Source organism: Phoxinus phoxinus (genome assembly GCF_949152265.1).
Source record: "Phoxinus phoxinus genome assembly, chromosome: 6".
In the NCBI taxonomy this organism is placed as follows: Eukaryota; Metazoa; Chordata; class Actinopteri; order Cypriniformes; family Leuciscidae; genus Phoxinus; species Phoxinus phoxinus.
This window is the reverse complement of record NC_136881.1, coordinates 38,656,851-38,681,178: the sequence shown is the minus strand read 5'-3', so window position 1 is coordinate 38,681,178 and position 24,328 is coordinate 38,656,851. Positions and strand designations below refer to the sequence as shown.

Here is a 24,328-nt window from a genome sequence, read left to right as displayed (position 1 = left end):
TTCCTCTTTACAGTGGTTTGGTTCCAGCCCTCCAGGGTTTCACTTTAATAACGCCTACTGTCACACCACACACACTTCAACTTATCATCTTCACACACACACGGTAAGATCAGCACCTCTGAAAAGGCCACCAGGAGTCAGACATGTCTATTTCTCGCCTGAGTTTGTTCTTATCCTCAATTTGATGTAAATGCGAGTTTTTAAACCTGTTGATGAGACACGATTTCTGTTGTGGAAACATCAATACACAGGGTCTGCACACAAAACCGCGTGCGTAACCGAGTTCCTGCTACTATTTGAATATCTTCTGTTAGTCATCTCAGCATGAGTGTACGGCGGGCTGATGCACGACGATTGCACAGTAAAAACGATCAGATACGTCAAACCTAAACTTCCTGCCATTGCTCATCTGTTTCCTGGATGTGGGTTAGTAGTTATGGTGTGCAGTGAGATGGTTGCAGCTGTTACACACACACACACACACATAGATAAAGGCTGGGTCATCATCTCAGAGACTGTTAAACACACACACAGTCAGTCTGTGATCAACGCTGGCTCGTAAACACTTTTCAGATGCAGAAATCGGTTGGATAATGATTTTATTATGAAAGGTGAGTCTCTACTGTAAATTATCTTTATTATTACTGTAAATTATCTTCATTATTACATTGTAAAAAGTTCTTGTTCGCCTGTTTGAATCCTCTGAAGATCAAAGATCATGTCAAATTTCTTGCAGAAAGATGGAAAGACAGACAAATAGATCTTCAAATCTACCTGACCTGAAAACTGTTCATTCAAATAATGTTCATCAGGACAAACAAATGACAATTTGATTCGGATTAGCATGAACAACCTCAACAGATTTGGAGGCTTCAAGGCAGATGCAAGTCTTCTCACTGGAGTTTGTTCATTATGACTGGTTTTTGTTCGGCACAGCTTCAGCCTGTTCGGATGTGGTTTGCTTTAGCTTACGGTTGTCCTGAAACTAATGATCAACACCACAAAGATTTCCATTGTAAGTTCCTCACTGTTATGCCTCCTAAAGCTTTCAAGCTACGGCCACTCTCTATCCAACTAAACCAGATATTATGAACACCACATACATCTAATTAACTATATATATATATATATATATATATATATATAAAAAAAAATACTGTTTTCTGTTACATGAAAATTTATATGTTCATGTGTACAGTTTAAAAGCAAAAAATTTAATTATTCTCGTTCCAGAGCATTTTTCAGAAAACGACACGCCCATGAGTACAAGATGATGTCATCAACGTCTTAGTGTTTTACATGGAGGTTTTAAATATGAAAATTTTGTGAAGTTTTAGGTATATATAGATCTCGAAACATACAAATATGGAATAAAAGCCACAACACGCTAATTTTGACTGCAGTTTTTAAAGTCCCCCTGTGGTGAAAATCAAGGTTTTAATGTTGTTTATATATCCATGTAGTGTTTTTAATATGCTTTAAGACAAGCCATGTGTAAATTCATAAGTCGACAGCATTGCTGAGTATTTTCTCCTTAAAACTGTGAACCAAAGACAGTCTCAAAAACACGGTTTTACATCGCTGGTGTTTCTGAAGTCACAAACTACCTTGTAACCAATCAGATCAACGTGTGATCGTCAACGAGTGGATCTCTGAGCTGCTGTGAGTGAGTGGAGGCGGGGCTCATTTGCATATTGATAAAACCGTGCATACTAAATGAGGCAAGGGTGTAGGGTTACATTCAAGCTATTTTAAGGCATGAAGTCATTTTTGGGGGTACTTTAAGTTTGTCTTATCTATGTTCCGTTTCTAATTAAGAAAAAAAAAGATCAAGAACTCAGAAAAGACAGAAAACACTTCTTCAGCTTGGTAAAAAATCGTTTTATTTTTCCTGGCAAGGTAAAGAGAGAAAGGTGTGATTGTTTTTGTCTTTCAGAGTCTCAGTGCAGATTTCAACACGCAGCCATCGTTCCCCGCCTCGCCGTCCTTCCAACTGTCACTTCCTGTCTTTGCTTTTAGCTTGCTCTTATTTCAAATCTTCCAACCAACAGATAGTCACGAGAAAAAACAAGACACATGATGAATCCAACAGTTTTATCAGTAAATTTACCAGCAAAGTCCTTACAAAAAAATAATAAAAATAGCAACAACAAAAAAACAAAAAAGTGCATGACAAGCGATAATCCAATTTAAATTATGCATTTTGCACCAATAGAATTTAAATGTTGTGAATTCAGTTCTATTTATCAATCAGCAATAGCAGCCAAACTAAAAAACCTTAACCTTATTGTTGTAAAACTATATTTGATATAGTTGTAGTTTGTTGGATAAGCTGATTAAATCACTAAATACCAAATATCAATATGGCATCAAAATTTATCGGTACAAATACATTCATACACACACACTCACAAGCACGCACACATTGTTGGTCACAGTTTACAGGTCAATAGGGGTCCAGGAGTCAAGTGTAAGGTACCTTAAAACAATTAACAATCTATTAACGCAGAATACACGTATACGAAATGCGAAGTACGAAAAAAATACATGGCAATGACACTAACAAAACACACTTAAAAGCTCCCAACACAGCTACCGTTACACACACACACACACACACACACATAACGCAAGTCATGATCATTATACTGTGGAGTTACCGTTCCAGCTCCTTCACGACGAGACCGAATCTCTCGAAATCACGACAAGATTAAACTACGGTGTGATTGAAATCTGTAAACTACGATGAGTTTCAACAGCGAACACTGACCAAGCCCAGGAAAAAACTACAAGCCAACTACGCAAAAAAGTGAGAAGAAACATTGTAAAAGAAACGATACGCATAAGAGACGCAAGCAGAGAATCATGACGACAATCGGACAGGACGACGACAAAGCCGATGAGGATGATGATGAAAACTGTGAATTCATAAATGCTCCCTTACTAACGATCATAAACACAAATCCGCGATAGCGCGCTAACCATCTTTTTTTTTTCTTCTCGTTTCCTCAATGGTAATTATTAAAAAAAGAAAAACGACGCTAGTCTTTCCTAGATAGTCTCAGTGTTAAAGTCTGATTATGCTATTGCTACGGCAGCGCTGGCACCGCAGGCCGCTCGTAGTTATTGCAACTTCATGTGCAAGAGTTTCTATGGTCAGTCAGCGTGTGAATGCGTTTGATTCTTATGCCTGGGATTAACTTGAGATTAAAAAAAGTTGTATAACAGTTTCTGTCTAGCTTCCCTCCCTAATCTTAATCTTAAATTTCCCAGATAACTGTCTATACCTCCCTCCCGTTAAACCTACGACCTCCCTCCCGCTCTCTTAAGTTTTCGCTCTCCCTCGGTTACACTATCTCTCGTCTTCCCTACGTTTTTAGGTTTATTCCCCGTGATTGGGTGCATTCTGCAGTTAACTAGAGGAGTCCCCTCCCCCCTCCCACCCACCCACCCACCCTCATGGACACACAAAGGGCGTGGGATCTGTCCGTCAGGCGGAGCGGCCAATCGCGTCCCTCTCCCCCATGATCAGGGCAGTGCAATACACAGATGGATGAGTTCCCCCCTCCTAAAGGTTCAACTGAAAGAGAGAAAGAGAGAGAGACATATAAGAGCAAAGTAGATTCTAGCATTTTTATCATTTTGACAATTACTTTTATACCTAATCTTTAACAAATGTGATCCTGGATCACAAAACCAGTCACATGTCGCACGGGTATATTTGTGGCAATAGCCAACAATACATTGTATGGGTCAAAATGATAGATTTTTCTTTTATGCCAGAAATCATTACGGTACATTCACACGGGGCGTTAGCGTTAACGCTTCCCATTGACTTTGAATGGGTGACGTCAAGCGTTGCCGAAAAGAATTGTGAATCCGTCGGCGGCGCTTCACTGGCGTTGCTCGCGGCAGAAGTTGAGAATTTTTCAACTTCTGCCGCGAGCAACGCCAGTGAATCGCCAGCCAATCAGGATCGCTCTATGCAAATACAGTAGCCAGGCAGCAGCCAATCACGTTGTTGTTGAGTTCCTGTCTAATTTCATTGGCTGACGCTGCTATGACCATGGCGTCAGTGCCAAACTTCAGCCACGCCTTCCGTCAAGCGTTGACGCTGATGCCCCGTGTGAACGTACCGTTAGGATATTAAGTAAAGATCATGTTCCATGAAGATATTTTGCAAATTTCCTACCATAAATATATAAAACATGTATTTTTGTGAGTGAATGCAGCACAATCGTGAACATAAATACACAACTTTAAAGGAGATTTTCTCAATGTTTAGATATAGAGTGATTGGTGACCCTAGCACATTATAGCATGACTAGACAGCGGTCACTCACCTGACAGCCTGTGCTGTGTGTGAAGCAGAGGGGCGGGGCTACACGCCATAGCATGCAGAGAGGCGTTCCTTGAGGATGGGCGGGAACTGCTCCGAGAACTGCTGCCAGTTCTCCTCGCCGACCTGGTCCTTAAAACCGTGTAGGATCTACAGACACACGACCTCATTTAACAACTCCAATCTCATATAGTGCTGACATTTGTGATGTAGCGCGTCTAATGGGGTGTAGCAATATTAGGGATGGGCATGATTAATCGACGATCGATAATTGATCATTAAGAATTTCGTCGATCACGTTAATGTGTTATCGATTAAACTAATGCAGGTTGCGTAGTGCGAGTCTTGAAGCAATTAAATTAATTTCACTGTGGCAGCAATTAAACATCTTACCACCGGGGGGCAATATTTGACGCCTTACTCGGTTACCTGCGAGTTTCTGTTTTGATTTCAAAAGAAGAATCATGAAGAGGTCACGGCGAAGTGTGGCGTGGGACCATTTTGATTTTAAAAATGACTAGAGCGGAGGAACCTGTGCATCCCGGCAGCCTCAGTCCCCTCAGAGCGGTGTTTCCGGCGGCTGGACTGACGGTCATCAGGTTGCGGTCGCGTCTGACCCCAGATCATGTCAACATGCTTATCTTTCTCAACAAAAATCAGTAGACTGGTACAGAAGTTGGATGTGAGTTACAAGTTATTTTTTATGAGGCTTTGTTAAGTGGCCTAATTAATTGTTAGGTAGGCTAATCTCTCTCAGCCTCTTTCTCGACTCCGTGCCCTGGATAGTTTTGAGTTACATTTTGACAAAACCTGTCAGATCGAAGTATTATTATGTTTTTGGTTAAGTTAGTTTAACATTATACTTTTATTTTATCATTTTGGAACAAACGGGTCTCTGTTTGCGAACGCCGGCTCGTCTGAACGTCCAGTTTAACTGCCACAAGTTGATGATCTTGCAAAAAAGATCTCATCGAGGAAAAACACACTGTATTTTCATTGCATTTTTCATTTATAAAAAGTTAAATTAATTTTAATATATAAAAATATTAATGATTAATCGATAGTCGTTAATTCAGCCGACGATCGACAAAGAAAATTGAATCGAATGCCCATCCATGAACAATATATCGTAATACAAAAGTGCAACAATATGCATCGTGGATAGTGACAATATATATTGTGGATAGTTCATGCAAAATAAAAATTACTGTGTGAGAAAAAAGTTTTATTGTCAGTACTACATTAAACTACTATATATGATGTTGAATATAATGTATAATAATGCAGTGGGGGGATATTTATGGGTCTTGATAATGCCAAAAAGTGGCCTACATTATTTTAAATATATCTAATCAGTGACAGAGTCTAAAATAATTCTGTATTTTCAGCTTCAGAATCATGAATATTTTTATTCTGGTGTCACTATTGTCCTGTGCTTCGGGTTTCCAGCACCAAGTCCAAGATATTCATTTACACCCACAATGTAATATAAAATTTAGCATTTTAATCAACAGTGGATTTTTTGTAACCATTTATATGTCTTGGAGTATTGCAATAATATCGTATTGTGAGTTCAGTATGGTGACATGTATCGCTACACCCGTGTCTAACCTTGTAGAACATGTCCCTCAGGTCATCTTTAGGGCTGACCCAGGAGGCCACCGCGTCACAGAAGAAGATGAAGTCCTGTGGAGGGAGAGGCAGAGGACAGGAAATGAGTGATGAAGGGATGAGTAACATCAGTGTCAGTCACGATGGAGTCGGAGTATCAGAACTGACCTGGACCACGCCGCCAGGATTTACACCAATCATCACGCAGATGCCTCTGAAGGCGGAGTCCTTTTCTTCATTATCTCGGATGTTTCGCAACGACGTGCACCTGCAAAAAGACAATCCAAAAATATAACTTCGCTGGCATTAATAGTTAAGCCTGTCTTATTTAGTTAAGAAATATATTAACCAAAAATGGAATACAATAGTTAAGAAATCAAATTAACTTACCAAAAAAAGTATTGGGTTGGTAAGATTTTTTAAATATATTAAAAAAATAATAATAGTAGTCTTATGCTCACCAAGGCTGCATTTATTTGATCAAAAATACAGTAAAAAAATGTAATATTGTAAAAATAAGTTCACAATGTAAAAAAAAAACATTTTCTGTAATTTATTCCTGTGATCAAAGCTGGATTTTCAGCATAATTTCTTCAGCGTCACATGATCCTTCAGAAATCATTATGATATAATGATTTTTATTCTCAATAAACATTTCTTCTTATGATCAATGTTGAAAACAGTAGTGCTGCTTCATACTTTTGTGGGGGTAAAACTTTGTTTTAAATAGAATTTCTTAAGGGTTCTTCAAAAGTTCATAAGAACAGCATTTTTTTAAAATAGAAATCTTAATATAAATTCCTTAATTGTTACTTTTGATCAATTTAATGCAGCCTTGCTGTATCAATTCTCTAGATGAGTGACTGACCAGGGTCTGATGAACTGTTGCAACATGGGAGCCACTTCCTGTGGACAGACGTAACCGAGGCGACCGATCGTGATGGCTGTAAACAGGAGTCAGGGTTCGGATTATTAATCGGAATCTGTGTGAGTGTAAGGTAAGTGATGGGATAAGGTCAGAGGTCATACCCGTGTTCTCCAGCAGGGTTTTGGGAGTGTTGGGTCTGTTGATGATCTCCACCAGGTGAGGAAGAACCAGAGACACATACGGCTGCATCTCCACACCTACGACAACACATGATCCAGTGGTTCACTCAAACACACCAATCAAAATCTGTGGTTCTAAATCGTGTGATGATGATCCTCACCCATCTGCATGCAGATCTCTCCGATGGCCCAGGTGGCGTTATTGCACACCGAGATGAACTCAGGGTTCAGATTCGTCCCCAGGATAGGCATGAACTCCGCTAAACAAACAAACACACACACACACACCAAGATGAAATCACATGAATAAGCAGGTAAGGGTGTGTATTGTGCAGATGGAGGGGTCAGGTGTCCTCTCACCGATGCAGGGCTTGACGTGTGGAAAACAGGCCTTGGTCAGATCCCCCAGCAGAGCGAACGAGCTCTGTCTCACCTCAGGCATCGTGTCCTACACACAACAGCTGCACTCTTCATTTGCTTTACAGTACGACAACAACTACATCAATGATGCATTTATTCTATAACAATAGTAAATTAAAAAAAATATAATTAAAATAAAAAGAATATAAAACAAATAAATGCATAATACAGTCAATAACATATGTAAAAATTAAAAGTATTAAAAAAATAATAAACACTTTTATATATATATATATATATATATAATAAATCATTTAAATATTTATTTTACAACAATATAGTTCATTAAAATAAAAACACGAACAAAAATGATATAAATGTATATGTATACAAAAATAAATGTATAATAGTAAATTAAATATTGTAATTATAATAAACAAAATTAATGAATATATTGTAAATAATTCAAATAATAATGTAAACTAAATCAAAACAAATGTGTAAGTAAATATCATATTAAAATGATAAATTTTATTAAAATTTTAATAAAACATATATATATATATATATATATACACAAATAATAAATATTAACATAACATCAGCAATAAAACAAATAAAAGTATATTATGCATTTATTATAATAATAAAAACAACAACCAAAAAACAAATACGAGTAATATAGTAAATATTATAAAATTAAAAAGATCAGTTTTATTAAAATAAATGTGTTTTATAACAATATAATTCAAATAATCATAATAACAGTGGATATAAATACAACAAAACATACATTTATAATATATTAAATATTGAAAATTAATTTTATATAATATTGTAAATTATTTAAGTAATAAAAATGGGACCACCACACATTTTTAACCCCTCTCACACACACACGCATACACACACTGTACCTGCATACACTGGAACAGAAGGGTCATGATGTTGCTACGGGCAACGAGCTGGTCCACATGACCCCCGAGACCCTCGGCCAGACCGCTCAGTAGATCCAGAGCCACAATCATGAAGTCCTTATCTGGAGCCTCGTACTGATCCGGCTGCTGGCTGTACATCTGCACACACACACACACACACATACACACACGCGTGGGTAATGACTCTGTGGTTCACTGATGTACATGCACATGAATAAAGTGTGTGTTCTCACCATGGCTTGTGCGAGTGTTTTCTGCACCAGAGTAACACAGCGCTGATAGACGGGCTCGCAGTACGGCAGGAAACCGCTCTGCAACGCTGTAGCCACAGACGACAAACACTACACACACAAAACACAGAAGAAATAAGGGCCATTTGTTTGTTTTATCTTTCAAAATGAATCTCTGATTATGTGTCATGATGACATTAAAACTATGAGGCGAAGGCTTTCACTCTGTTGTGTCTCACCTCCAGCAGGGGGAACAAGTCTTTATCCTCGTCTTTCAATTCATTCCACTTCTGGATCAGAGGCGGCATCAGTTTCTGGATGTATTCCTGTGCACACAACACAAGATCACACCACTGAGCTCTACGTGTGCAAACGTGCACTAATGGGATTTAGTGATACTTTGATTTTTAAAACAAGTTAATAATCACAGGGATGAGCAGAGGCTGCTCTAACCCAAACGTTTGTGTCATTTATTGACAAAAAAACACTTTTTCGGTTATCCATTAGATAAAAGATGGTGGTATATGGTCTTTTGAGGTTCCCCACTTACACACACACACACAGGTGAAACTAAATTTTTTAATATGGTGCAAAAGTTTATTATTTTTAGTAATTCAGCTTAAAAGGTGAAACTAATATATTAAATAGACTCATTACATGCAAAGTGAGATATTTCAAGCCTTTATTTGTTATAATTTTGATTATTATGTTTTCATAAGCTGTAAGCCATAATCATCAAAATTATAACAAATAAAGGCTTGAAATATCTCACTTTGCATGTAATGAGTATAATATATAGGCTAATATAATATATTAGTTTCAACTTTTAAGTTGAAATACTGAAATAAATTAACATTTGCACCATATTCTAATGTTTCGAGTTTCACCTGTGTGTGTGTGTGTGTGTGTGTGTGTGTGTGTGTGTGTGTGTGTGTGTGTGTGTGTGTGTGTGTGTGTGTGTGTGTGTGTGTGTGTGTGTATATATATATATATAAAATTACCTTTTGTAAAAATAGTTTAATAATTTAATAGGAAAAGTAAAAAGTTTGGGGTCTGCAAGTTTTTTTGTTGTTGTTGTTTTTTAAAGAAATTAATACTTTTCCAGCAAGGATGCATTAAACTGATCGATTTAAAATAAATACTGATAATAATCAGAAATATTTCTTTAGCATCAAATCATCATATTAGAGTGATTTCTGAAGGATCATGTGACACTGAAGACTGGAGTAATGATGCTGAAAATACAGCTTTGATCACAGGAATAAATTACATTTTAACACATTCACAACAACAACAAAACAGTTATTTTAAATTGGAATCATATTTAACAATATTACAGTTTTTTTCTGTACTTGATCAAACAAATGCAAAGAAATGACTTCTTTCAAAAACAAAAAATAATTAACTTTAAGTGACTGTAAAAATGGCGTTTGTAAAATAGGAGTGTGATCGTGTGGTTACCGGTTGGTTCAGATGATGCCCGACGGAGTCTGCCAGCGTGCCGATGGCGTCGTAGAGGATCAGCAGGTTCTTGTGCTGGTATTTCCCGAACGCAAACACCAGAGTGTCCAAAATGAAACTGAGATACGGAACCAGCTCGGTGCACGCCTCCTCCTCCAGAGTCGCAAATGCACTGGAAAAAACATTAGAGTTCCTTTATTACTCCAAAATTAGGGTTGTGCGATACGGATAAAAAAATACCATCACGATTTTTTTTATCAATATTGCGATTTCGATTTTAATAAAACATTTCCTTGCACACACACTTGTAATGGCTTTATTGCCCATATTTGCATAAATTATGTGATATTTCAACTTTTAAAACAAGTGCATCTCCTCCTTTTAACTGAAAAAAACAGGTTCTGTGTAAATGTCTCCTGATGCTCTGTTTTGCCGCAGTTATGGTTTGACAGGTCTTGCGAATTACCTGGCTCTGATACATCATCATCACTCCTGTATCCAACATATCCCCAAACCCCAGATCTTGATTATTTTTTTGGTCCTTATCCTGCCCCGTTTCTTCCATGTGGTTCGAAAAACCACTGTGTTCTGTTCCTGCACTAGATTAAAGTGATAGTTCACCCAAAAATGTAAATTCTGTCAGTAATTCCTCTCCCTCATGTTGTTCCGACCCCGTTAGACTTTTGTTCATCTTCAGAACACAAATTAAGATATTTTTGATTAAATCTGAGAGCTGGCTCACTCCTCTGCTAGGTAATTAATATCTGCCAGCCCAGAAAAGTTAGTAAAGACATCATTAAAATAGTCCAAGTGGCTCAACCATAAGTTTATCAAGCGACAAAATACTTTTTGTGGGGAAATCCCCTCAACATAATGACTTTATTCAACTATTCATCTTCTTCTGCGTGTGCCTCTGAAGGAGTTCACGTAGTGTAACAGCGCAGCGCTTCTGGGTTGTACGTCAGAACGGAGGCTCACTATTGGCCAGCATCACACACATGACCAGCGTCGGCCAATAGCGAGCCACCGTTCTGACGTTTTTTTGTGTTCTTATTTGTGTTCTGAAGATGAACGAAAGTCTTACAAGGTTGGAACATCATGAGGGAGAGTAATTACTGACAGAATTTACATTTTTGGGTGAACTAACCCTTTAAAGCTTTATATGTCAACAATAAAATCACAGGGTCGGTCACGTTACGCCTGAAAAAACGAGCGCACCGCAATGCATGAGCTTTGTGACGGTGTTGCTCTCTATTTGAGAAGGCGTGTCGCGCATCTACATTTAAAATAACAAACTTGAGTGCGCAAAAGACGCGACATGTGAACGGCCCCCTGGGGACTGGTGGAAAAATCGTGCTTTCTGTGGTTTCGAAACCGCGCATGCTCACATCGGGATTTTATTAAGATTTCCATTAGTCTCACAGACTCTAAACAAGCAAGCATCATTTCTAACACACCTGCAGGCGGCCTCCTGCACCCTCTTGTTGCCGTCCAGGATGCGTTTGAGCAGTTCGGTCATGAGCGGTTTGAGGTGGGCGTCCGGCGGCTGGCTCACTACCCAGTGTGCATAGCGGCTGAGCGTCCAGCAGGCGATGGAGCGAACCAGAGCCTTCTTATCACACAGACACTGGATCAGGTGTGGGATGAGCTCGGGCAGGTACGGCACCATTCCCTGCATACAGCCTGACAGAGACAGAGCATTCAGTCGACTCAGGGCGTCTGCAGAGCGGTTTCTGTCCTACACAATATGGATGTGTAACTATATCCATGCACTCATTCTTAATGTCTACCGAATCAAATAAGAAAAGTAACAAAAACTACAATATGGTAAATGGTAAATGGACTGCATTTATATAGCGCTTTCATAGACCCATGGCCACCAAAGCGCTTTACAATTTGCCTCTCATTCACCCATTCACTCATACATTCATACACCGACGGCGGTGTCAGCCATGCAAGGCGCCACTCAGCTCGTCGGGAGCAGCTGGGGTTAGGTGTCTTGCTCATGGACACCTCGACACTTGGTCCAGTGGAACCGGGGATCGAACCACCAACCTTTCAGTTTGTAGACAACCTACATGAACCACTGAGCCACTGCCACCCCATGCCACTGCCACTGCCACGCATATTGCCACCAATATGCATACAATATGCCTCAAACGTTTGCCATTCGTTTAATAAATGTTAATAATAATAAAAAAACGCATTGCTTTTCACTGAATCACTTTTTTATCTTTAATATGAATCAATTTATATTTACTTCATACAGCGAAGAGTGTTTTATTTTTACATTTGATATTTCATTTCTTACTAAATAAACCTGTGCTACTGTACCAGAACATTTTTAAGTTAATTTAATTTGTATATTTTTTCTAGCATGTTTGTCCTATTGTTTGTAATTTGCTTCTTTGTTCCTATTTTTAATATCAAAAATAAAATAAAATGTTCTGCCTTGCTTTAATCCAGAAGAGTGTGTAATGATTGTAGTCTGCTTAGAGGGCATGTGTTTTATAATATTGCGTTGACTAAAATGGGAAGAAAAACTAAATAAATGTCAAGGTTCACATTTAATTCAGTTGGAATTTTTTTCTTCTTCTAGACCTATTAAACCGTCTACTGAATCAAATAATATAAGTATAAAATATCACAAAATAATAAACATCATTAAAAATGCACATATCGAATCTAAATATGATTAAAAATTGAGAATCGATTTTAAAATCGAATCGTGGCCTCAAGAATCGAATCGTGAGGTACTAAAAGTTGCCTTCTCTATAAACAAGCCTGAATTACACCGGGACTTTTATTTTGAAATCTCTTTTTGTAACTACTCTCAGCTCATTAAAAAAGGTTCAAGTTAAATAAGATAAAATATGCACTCTTACAACCATATTACAACAAACCACAAAACAAAATTGTGTGTGTGTGTGTGATACAGACCTTCAGCGATGGCTCCCAGCACCAGTATCCCAGACTCTTTGATGACCCAGTCCGGGTGGAACAACAAACCCTTCAGCAGCGGCAACAAGTGCGGCAGCAGCTCATCCCGAAAGACGTTAGCCAACACGTCCAGCGCGGCCGCAGAACACTTCCCTGTGGACACACAAGAACATATACAAGTCAAGTCACCTTTTCAAAGCAGCTTCACATGAATAAACAGGAAAATAATTATCAATAATGCAAACTCAAAAGACAATAGTGACATTATTCAGCGAGTTCAATTTTGATAATTTAGATCAATAACTGTCAATTCCAACAATTTCAAGGTCGGTTCAGTTATAAGCAGCTTTACAGAAAGCAAGTGTCATTCATCTCGAGTCAGATTATTAACAGCGCTGTTGTTGCAAATTAAATTATATCCATACACGCATAAGAACATTTCCAGCAGGAGCGCTCTGATTGGTCGGTTTACTCACGTAGGTTCCAGTCAGACAGCGTGTCATCGTCGTCATCCTCATCTTCATCGATGTCCTCGCCCTCCTCTCCTTCTCCTCCCTCGTGCTGCAGCGTGACGGTGCGTGACTTGTGGAAGCGAGGCTTGATGTCCTGCTCGCTGTCAGGAACGTTGTCGTCCTCCTCTACATCACCCTGAGACACACACACACACACACACTGCAGCTGCATTCTGATTCACACGGTCCCTACATAGCGCTCGCTTCTCAGGAGATCTTGATAAATCGGGTATCAAAATCAATCAGTTCCAATATTGATACTTAAAATCACAATTTTGCAGATCTAGAATCGTCTGTCTGTTTAGTTGTCTTTGCAGGCTGCATGCTAAAATGAATATACAACACGAAAGTTGCAGTCTGAGTCAAGAACAAATGAACAGTTCTTTTAAGTTAATCGAAAACATCCACAAATGACTTGTATGAGCTGGTTCTTTGAATGAACAGTTCTGAGTTAACAGTCGGACTCAGTTAAAAACACTGATTTATGCATATACAGGTGAAACTCGAAAAATTAGAATATGGTGCAAAAGTTCATTTATTTATTTAAGTATTTCAACTTAAAAGGTGAAACTAATATATTATATACAGTAGACTCATTACATGCAAAGCGAGATATTTCAAGCCTTTATTTGTTATAATTTTGATGATTATGGCTTACAGCTTATGAAAACCCCAAATTCAAAATTAGAATATTGTGAAAAGGTTTTCAACAAGTATTATAATTACTAAAAATTAAAGAAAAAAAAGCTAAAAAGAATAAAAATGAAAACAGAAAATATCAAGCTAATAAAAAATATGAATATAAGGCTGGACATTAACGCTTGTCCGCTTGTTTTCGGGACAAGTGGATTTTTTTTTTTAAGTGAAAGACAATTTTAATTGCCCGCCAGGACAAGTAGCCTGATTAAAATTTTCTCATTTAGTGTAAGTGGCAATCAATAGTGGACAATATTGAGAGATAATATTTATTAATAGTAATAAGGACAGTAAGAAGGTTGTGCTGTTGAGGCTCGCTCGAGGAGAAATGAGCAGCACACGAAGAAACTCCGTAAACAACAGTAAAAATTCAAAATGAGATATTTTTATATTTATAACATATGATACAGTAAGCAACATGACACGTGCTGTTTTCCTGAATACCATCACGATTGAAAATGTGACCGATTTCATACAGTTCAAGAAAGCGGTAGTTAATATTAAGTCACTTTTAGACGCAATATTGACTGTTTTTGTTCTTTTTCAGCAGCGAAAATAGTTCCAAACAAAGATCACAGCAGAACCATCACGCATCTCACAGCAACTCTCAAAGTTTTTCATTACTGAACAAATCAGCGCTTTGCATGAATCAGCCGTTTGAACGAATCGTTTGAATGAATCATTCAGTGAGACGGTCACATGCCGCCACCGTCTGGAGGGTTTGGTTTCATGTTTAAAAGTATCATTCTTCTCCATTTCTTATTTGTATTTTTTTAAAAATATTTAAAACAATCTCATAACATTATTTAATTGTAATTTTTCAGTGTATATTATTAAATTTGTTTGGTAACAGCCATATAGTGTCTTATTCTAATTTAATTTATTGATCAAATTTAAGAATTAAAATGAAAGATGAAGCAGATATTTAATAAGATTAGGAAAAAAACGCCCTTTAAAAGGTAAAAAATAAAAAAATAAAGTGCCCTCAGGGTAAATAGCAAATATGCCGTTTTAAATGTCAAAGCTGATGAGAATATTGCTTTAGAATAAATTATATTTACACCACAAAAAAATCCTATTTTTTTCAGGACAAGCATCATTTTTAGTCAGACAAGTGAATGAACCATCCGAAAGACAAGCACATGACAAGGCTTAATGTCGAGCCCTGTAATAAATACCTCGATTGTATCGGAATTTATGTGACCGCACCTTAGCTAACGCAATAAACATGATTTGACTAAAAAGATTGTGTCTCGTATATGGTGACTCACCTTCAGTAAAATGATGTCAATCTCAGAATACTTCATTCCGTTCACCAGGATGGGGATGAGTCTGTAGGGAAACATTAGCATTAGATCAGATCTCACAAACAGAACCTAACCTAGGGCTTCAGTTTCTGCTCAGATGTGTGTGTGTGTGTGTTTGTGTGTGTGTGTGTGTGTGTGTGTGTGTGTGGATGATGGCCTGCTGTACTCACTGGACCAGGTGTCCCGACAGAGCCTCTTTACAGACGGGCTGCTCCGCTAGAGTCAGCCAGAACTCGCACGCCTCCAGCGCCACGTTCTCATCCGCGTCCTGCGTGCGCTGAAGCATGTACTGTGGAGAAACACGGATGAGACTCAAACCTCCCACCTATCCACTGTAAAGTGTGGCATCAGATGTTTGCGAGTTTCACCTGTATGATGCTGTGCATGTGTGGGATCAGTCGGTCGATTCGGACCTCCAACAGCATGACCAGAGCTCTGCACACGTTCTTCCTCACCTCGCAGTCTTCATCGCCCGCCAGCGCAAACAGAGACTGAAAACACAGATGAGCTCAGCCTTCACCACAGAAATAACTACAGATTCATAGCACACTGTGAACAATTCTTCTTGTGTTTAGTACGCTCTAGGCTTCTAAAAAGTATGCTTTCTAGAAGCTACTACAATCAAGTCTACAAGTATTATTCATAATAAAAATAATCAATGCGCTGTGTAATTCACATTATTGTGAATCAATCGTGTGGTTCTTTTTATCGAATCAATCAGTCAGCTCAGATGCAGTGTTGTTTTAGTCTTAGTCTTTTTGACGAAAATGCTTTTTAGTTTTAGTCACTTATAAACTTGATAGTTTTAGTCAAGTTTTAGTCGACGAAAACAAAAAGGTTTGTCAATTTTAGTAAAAAAAAGTAAAAAAAGTAGTCTAACAAATTAATTTAGGTTAAAAAGTATTGGAAATGGGCTTAGGTTTGACAGGTTGCAGCAAGTGTTGCAATTCATAAAACAACAGTTTAACCTTAAAACCTTTGCATAATAAACTAGACTTTCTAAATAATTCGATTGGTTGGGTCCTTACATGCGCTTCGTGAGGCACACACGCACACACACGCAAGGTCTCTCGCTCCCTTTCTCTGCTGTGCGCGCGCTACACATGCGCGCTCTTGCTCGCTCGATCTAGATTCGGGGAGATTTTAACTAATTTGCGGGCAATTCTGAAATTATCATACATTATGGGATTTTTTTCATTATTGATCGTACATCGTACAGAGGTCAAAATTATCGTACAAATACGATAAATATCGTACGTCTGGCAAAACTGGTTGTTGTTGTGTGGAATCTGGCGCGTGGCAGCCGGGCGTACCCAAAACAACGATTAGAATGCGGCATTGCTGATACTTTTTTTAGCTCAAAACAGACAGATTTCACGCAAAATAGGCAGAAATGACATGCATTGTGAACGTCAGACTTATAATCATTTTTGTTCCATCTCGTGTCGTCAACGAAAACGTCTCGTCATGTTTTAATCACCTTAGAGTCATTTTTAGCTAGTCATCGTAACGTTATCGTCATAAAAAAAAAGGTGCGTCAACGAAATAATTGCGTTATCGTTGACGAAAACAACATTGCTCAGATGACTCACTGAACAGATTATTATGCCTGACTGCAAATGAGCTGAAAACCCAAACTGTGTCGTTAAGGTGGTCATTTCTAGGCTAGATTACTGCAATGCACTTCTGGCTGGACTTCCATCATGTGCAACTAAACCTCTACAAATGATCCAGAATGCTGCAGCCCGTCTTGTCTTCAACGAGCCCATGCCACTCCTCTGTTCATCTCTCTGCACTGGCTACCACTCGCTGCTCAAGGCATTGACGCTTGCTTACAGATCGACCACAGGCTCAGCTCCCTCCTACTTTCACTCGCTCCTACGAGTCTACATCCCTACCAGAAGCCTGCGATCGGTCAATGAGCGACAGCTCGCGGTACCATCACAGAGAGCCAGAAAAACACTCTCCAGATTAGAAAGATTAAAGCTTCTTGAAATAGTTCTTGGTGGATGGAATCGGTGACCAACTCACCTCTATGAATGTGTCGATGTTGTCCATGAGAGCCTGAGCCCTGCCGATAATGAACTGATTCACGCACGCTATGGCATGAGACCTGAAGACACAACGTGAATTCATAATGTTACTCATTATAAAACTGACCGTATTTAATTCTAAAGATAAGTGTGTGCGGGTGTTTACCTGATCTTGGGGCTGCAGTGTTTGAAGAACTGCAGGAATTTGGGGATCATGATGTTGAGGGGTCGATTCAGAGCATCACTGTCCAGCAGTTCAGACGAGTCCTCACAGATCTTCTGCAGCGCACCGAAAGAGCCCTGTACACACACACACACACACACACACACAGGTTAAAGTCACCATGAAATCAAAATGGACAATTAGTTATGTCGGCAGTGTTTGGATTTAAAATACCTAGAACCTCTATGTTTCTACTTATGGGAAATATTAAAGACATAGTTCCTAAAAGTGATAAATATTTATGTAAGATCCTTCTTGCGGCTTGCAAAAAAACTATAACTAGGAACTGGCTTAAAGATACTACTTTGAAGTGTATACAATGGTTCGGAATTATTGAAGAAATCATGGTTATGGAAGAACTTACATATATTCTAAAGACGAAAAAAAGTGCTTTTAAAATGGACTGGGAAAAGTGGTTAAATAAACCGTAATGGTTATTAGAATGGTTAACCCCACCAGTTTGGCTTTGTTGTTCAGTGTACTTTTTAATTTTAATTTTTTATTTTTATATAAATAGGGGGGTCAGTGCTTACAAATATGTTATGTATATGATGATTGATATTTAAGAATATACGTGGATATGTATAGGTATAAAGCTATGTATGCTACATAGCATATATCTGGGATATATTTATGCATAATTCATTCTCCTCCCTTTTGTTAATATTGTTTTTACTTTAATTGTTCATCCAGTAAATAAAATAAATAAAAGTGTTAAAAAAAATCTTTTTTTTTTAATGGAATATTGCACTATTTTTGATCAATTATTTATTCGTGGCCATATTATTATTATTTTTGTCCATGTGCCCCCATAATATGTAATCCAAATAACTTCCCCTCCCTCTTGCAGCTCATCTCTTCTCTTCTCTGATGATGTGTTTAATGGGGTGTCACTCACATGAGATCCACCAATAGCAAACCACAACCATCCAATCAATTCCCCATGAACAAAAGTAAGCCCCACCCTACATTTGTTCTTGTTTAAGAAGCATTTTCACTCCTTTCACTCAAGAAAAGACTATCGCAACTTCCTTTTCATGCCGACTTTAAAGCAATCAGCAGAAATAACTAATCAATCATTTTCAGCATTATGAATTTATAATAGACAGGAATATTTAGTGTGAAATATTAACACTGCCTACTATTTTTTAAACGGCATGTGCATACAATCTGTAACAAGAAATACACTAATGTTATAGTACGGTTATTATTTTCTAGAAGAAGAAATTGTAGTCTAATGATTATTTAGTTGAGTCTAAGCATAGCTTTTTTAAAAATGTTTTTTAACTGATTTATACAAATGAAAAATCAGTTCTGAAAACTGGTCATCACAAAATTGTGATACAGATATTGATTGATCTCTGTTCACTACATTGGCATTATGTTTAAAACGCATACATTTATAACTTTTTGTGTGCAAAAATACACTGATGATGTTTGGCAAGCCAGTCAAATTAAGCACATTCTGGAACAACTTTTTATTCAACAGAAGACCACATCAAGAGCACTGCATTTTGGGATGAATACTGATCATTTTGGAAAACACTGAATGTGCATGTAGTGAACAGTAACCATACTGCATTCTGTGTGTGTGTGTGTGTCTGTGTTTGAGCCTGTGTGTGTGTGTGTGTGTGTGTCAGAGCCTGTGTGTGTGTGTGTGTGTCTGAGCCTGTGTGTGTGTGTGTGTGTCTGAGCCTGTGTGTGTGTGTGTGTGTGTGTCTGAGCCTGTGTGTGTGTGTGTGTGTGTGTGTGTGTGTGTCTGAGCCTGTGTGTGTGTGTGTGTGTGTCTGTGTGTCTGTGCGTGTGTCTGAGCCTGTGTGTGTGTGTGTGTGTGTGTGTCTGAGCCTGTGTGTGAGCGTGTGTGTGCGTGCCTGTCTGTCTGTCTGTGTGTGTGTGTGTGTGTGAACGTGTGTAAACGTGTGTGTCTGTGTGAGTGTGTGTCTGTGTGAGCGTGTGTCTGTGTGAGCGTGTGTCTGTGTGAGCGTGTGTCTTTATGTGTGTCTGTCTGTCTGTGCAAGCGTGTGTGCGAGCGAGTGAGCGTCTGTGCGAGCGTGTGTGTGTCTGTGTGAGCGTATGTGTCTGTGTGTGTGTGTGTGTATGTGTATGTGTCTGTGTGAGCGTATGTGTCTGTGTGTGTGTGTGTGTGTGTGTGTATGTGTCTGTGTGCGCGTATGTTACCTCGCAGGTGTTGTAATCCTCTGAGTTGAGAAGGTTGCAGAGTTGAGGCAGCAGTTCTGGCCATGTCTGCAGCTCGCCTTTAGAGGCGATTGTAGTGATGAGAATACCTGCGGACACACACACACACACACAATTCAACAATATTTAAAAAAAAAAAAAAGCAGTTTGGCCCATATCTACTCACTTTACAATAATACATCCTTCTCTAAAAGGAAAAAACACACTAATGACAACTGATCAAATGAAATGAACTCAGCCAGACAACTCTAAAGAGGTTAGCCGGGTTTAATCCGCACTGACCGATGGTGGCGCGGATGAGCGGGGACGGGTCTCCGATGTTGTTGAGACACTCTCTCTTGATGAAGTCGGCCACAGCCGGAGGGAAGTTCTGGTAGTGAGCCTTCACGTTGTTCTTGAGAATCAGACCGCTCAGAGAACGGGTGGGCTCGTCTGCAGACACACAGAGACACGTTCCTTGAGTGACCGGAGAGAGAGTGTGTGTGTGTGTGTGTGTAACGAGATAAGATGATGCATGATGGGATAATACAGACCTTCGGATTTGAGGCTGGTGAGGACGAAGATGAGATAGTTGTTGAAGTCGGGATACTGATTCAGCTGCTCCAGTTTCTAATGGAAAATTGACAACAAATATTATGATGAAGTCCACAGAGAACAAACAGATCTGATATCAATCCAGTGACATTAAGATGAAAACAAACATATACCACGGGATTTTAGATCTTAATATTTGCACACATTTTGAAGTGAATATTAAATCATGGATATATTTAATGCACTTTTTATTGGACTATTTATTCCCTAAAAACATGACTGTAGAGTAGTTGGTTTTTCAGGTTTAATCTTCAAAAAAAAAAAAGTCATTAGAGTGAAGAAGTTGACTCATTTACGGTCAGAATTGCTATATTGGTGCATATGACAGAATTTAAAAATATTATTCATTTTGCAGACGTTTTTATCCAAATATTCTTCTATTAAATGAAATATTCTTATTTGTTGACCATTGTGAATCTGCATGCCCACAATGGGTGTTCAGTTGAAATGGTGGTTTAAAAAAGGATATATATATATATATATATTTAGAGAATTTACAGAAAGATACACATTAATGCTCAAATGTTGGAAAAGTCCAAGGCTGCATTTATTTGATCAGAAATACATGAATAGTGAAATATGATTACAATTTAAAATAGCTGTTTTCTATGTGAATATAAGTTCAAATGTAATTTATTCCTGTGATCAAAACTGAATTTTCAGCATCATTACTCCAGTCTTCAGTGTCACATGACCCTTCAGAATATGATTTGCTGATAGTTTTTTCAGGATTTTTTTATATTAATATAACGCTCAAAAGAACAGCATTTATTTGAAATAGAAATCTTTTGTAACATTAACAATGTCTCTACTGTCACTTTTGAAGTTACTGCACACTTGCTAAACTGAAATATTAATTTCTTTCAAAACACCAATTCCTATGATCCCGAACTTATTAAATATTGGGATTTATTTTGCCAATATGATCCACGACTACCGTACACGTCTGTAACGAATGAAACCCAAAAAATGACCACACAAGATACTAAACATTTGATTCTCAAGAGCCCAGTGTTGACAACAATCCTGCCATTGATTCGGCTGTAGCAGCAACATTTCACATTTCATTTAGCGATAACCTGAACAAATGAGCTTGACAGACAGATAACGGATCAGACTGATATTGATCAGAAGTGGCGATGTGCACAGACCTCTTGAACGGCTCTCTGTGTGGCCGTATCTGGAGACTGGGAGTCCTTCAACAGCTGGAGCACCTGCTGTAAACCCTGTTCATCCGGCTGCCACTCCATCCTGTGCTACACACACACACACAACAGAAAACACAGGCAGATGAGTGACCTACACACACACACACACCCCATCACTGCTTTCTTGGTACAGTTGAGCAAACAACACAAAACTATCGTCCACAGACACATGCCCTCAGACCTAATACCCGCTTTAAAACACTTTTTAATTGTTGAAACCAGGCTAATCCGCCGCGAGCACCTGGACGGGAGGTTCACACACACCAGCTTTACCATCTGATCAGGTTTAATTGGGACCGAGGCAGACGAGGGTGTGAATATGTGTGGAGGCTGCGGATGTGTGTGTGGGCCGTGTGTGTGAATGAGTCGTCGTCAGTGCATCCGAAAGTCTGCAAACACTCATGAAGACGCTTGGGGGTTTTCACATTTATCTCCTTTAAAATCACTCGTTTCATTGCATACTATATATAGAGGATGAAGGGATGACGTCAGAACCCGGAAGAATAAATCCTTGGAGATTTTTCTATGGAAATAAAGCCTGTGGTAAACATACCTCGACGATACTTTGACGTTTTCTACAGTGGAAATTACACACACACACACCCCAAGCGGTCTTATCTAGTTACAATTAAAAAAGGTGTGTGTGTAATTTACGTTGTAGAACAAAGTGTCGTCGAGATACGTTTAGCGCAGGCTTTATTTTATACATACATTTAAACCCCCATAGGAAAATCTGGAAGGAACCGGTGGCGAATTAAGTCTTCCGGGTTCTGATGTCATCCTGCACCACTCTATTATCTGCATAACAATGAAAAGATTAATTTGATCATGTCTGCAGGAGCTACATGAACACAACCTGACCATGTTCTCCAGCATCTTGAGCTTCGCCGGAAGAACATCAGACTATTTGTACAAAGAGTCATGTGATCATTTGATTAGTCATATAGAAATATTCAAATTTCTTCATTCTTCATTCATGTTGCTTCGTTTTACAGTTTTCAAATTCCTACAACGTTATTTACAAGTTCCAATGTGGACTTTTGGACGCATTGTGCACTTATTTTATTTAAAGACCCCAAAAATTCTGTCATTAATTACTCACCGTCATGTTGTTTCAAACCCGTAAGACTTTCATTCATCTTCAGATCACAAATGAAGATATTTTTGAAGAAATCTGAGAGCTTTCTGTCCCTTCATTGACAGGCTACGCAACTACCAGATTAACGCTTCAGAAAGGCAGTAAAGACACGATTAAAGAAATCCATGTGACTCCAACGGTTCAACACGAGTGCCTTGTTTGCGCACAAAAAAAGAAAAACATAATTTAGCACTTTATTTACAGAATATTAATCTCCGAGACACGTTCATGTAACGTCTGCTCTCGGGTCAACACGCATGTGTCGTGAACGTGCGTTAGAGATTAACTAAAGTGGTCAATTATGATTGAACAAAGCACTCGAGTCGCTTCATCAAATTGAGGTTAAACCGCTGGAGTCACGGGGATTTCTTTAATGATGTCTTCACTAACTTTCTGGGGCTTGAAACTGGTAGTTGCGTAGCTTGTCAACGGAGGGACAGAAACCGCTCAGATTTCATCAAAAATATCTTTATCTGTGATCTGAAGATGAACAAAGCTGTTACGGGTTTGAAACGACATGAGTGAATAAATGACAAATTTTATTTTGGGGTGAACTAACCCTTTAAGTACATCTATGCATGTTGTTTGTATAGGTGTATAAGTGTGTATCCATCTATTTGAGGGTATATAAACTAGATTATGACTTTATCTTTATATCTCTACATACATATATATATATATATATATATATATATATACACACTCAGTATATATATATATATATATATATACACTCAGTATATATATATATATATATATATATATATATATATATACACTCAGTATATAAGTGTGTATATGTGTATGTATATATATATATATATATATATACTGAGTATACGACTGTGTGTATGATACAAGTGTAGCGTGTGTACATGTTTATGTTTGTGTGTGTGTCTACGTGAGTGTGTATGTCTGGTATTTGTGTATGTATTATTGTGTGTTGAGTATTTGTATAAGTGTATAATCTCTGTGTGTATGACTGTAGGCCGTGTGTGTGTGTGTTTACGCGGCCCGGTTTAACCCAATTCCCCAGCTTACATCAGACGCGTTAACCGATCACACATGAAATAAAACGCATTTAATCGGTTAGATGTGCGTGTTGAGCGTGTGTAAAGATGATGAATAAACACACACAGACGTTGATGTAGCCGTTAGCCGCTGTGCTAACCCGCCAAACGCTCTCACCTTCAGTCAGTGGCTCTCTCTGTCCGTCTATCTGCGTTTATATCTCTCTGCCGCGGCACGAGCGCTGATGGACGTCGGGTCGCGGTAACGGATGGCTCACCGCGGGTTTCTACGGGATTTCTGCGGGATTTAATCGGTGAGCTTACTGTTATTCTTCTTTCACCGGCGGCGCCTGATGCATGGCGGACGCGTTAATCGCGCAGTCTGGATCTGCGCGGCTTCCGTACCGTTACGCTGACATCATATCTCATTAACATAAAACTACAAGAAGCGCTACTACTAAATAATTACCCTTTTTTTATACGAG

General features: G+C 38.6%; 1 protein-coding gene and 1 long non-coding RNA gene across 2 annotated transcripts; one reads left to right on the top strand and one right to left on the bottom strand.

The window, feature by feature from the left end:
- Window positions 1-64: 64 nt before the first annotated feature.
- Window positions 65-6,368, top strand: LOC307000634. Its single transcript, XR_013798055.1, has 3 exons — window positions 65-611; window positions 737-1,015; window positions 5,972-6,368. It is a non-coding gene; the product is annotated as an uncharacterized lncRNA (long non-coding RNA).
- On the bottom strand, window positions 2,081-24,249 carry tnpo2b (transportin 2b). Its single transcript, XM_079616352.1, has 25 exons — window positions 24,022-24,249; window positions 21,639-21,743; window positions 20,427-20,502; window positions 20,176-20,325; window positions 19,876-19,982; window positions 17,641-17,774; window positions 17,473-17,554; window positions 15,810-15,932; window positions 15,612-15,730; window positions 15,406-15,466; window positions 13,403-13,574; window positions 12,927-13,079; window positions 11,444-11,669; window positions 9,987-10,158; window positions 8,765-8,851; window positions 8,529-8,636; window positions 8,275-8,433; window positions 7,358-7,445; window positions 7,159-7,257; window positions 6,980-7,075; window positions 6,819-6,894; window positions 6,119-6,218; window positions 5,951-6,025; window positions 4,344-4,489; window positions 2,081-3,580 (listed from the first exon to the last, which is right to left on the bottom strand). The coding sequence occupies exons 2-24, from the start codon at window positions 21,735-21,737 to the stop codon at window positions 4,382-4,384; spliced, it is 2,670 nt and encodes an 889-aa protein (XP_079472478.1). The 5' UTR covers window positions 21,738-21,743; window positions 24,022-24,249; the 3' UTR covers window positions 2,081-3,580; window positions 4,344-4,381.
- Window positions 24,250-24,328: the final 79 nt, after the last annotated feature.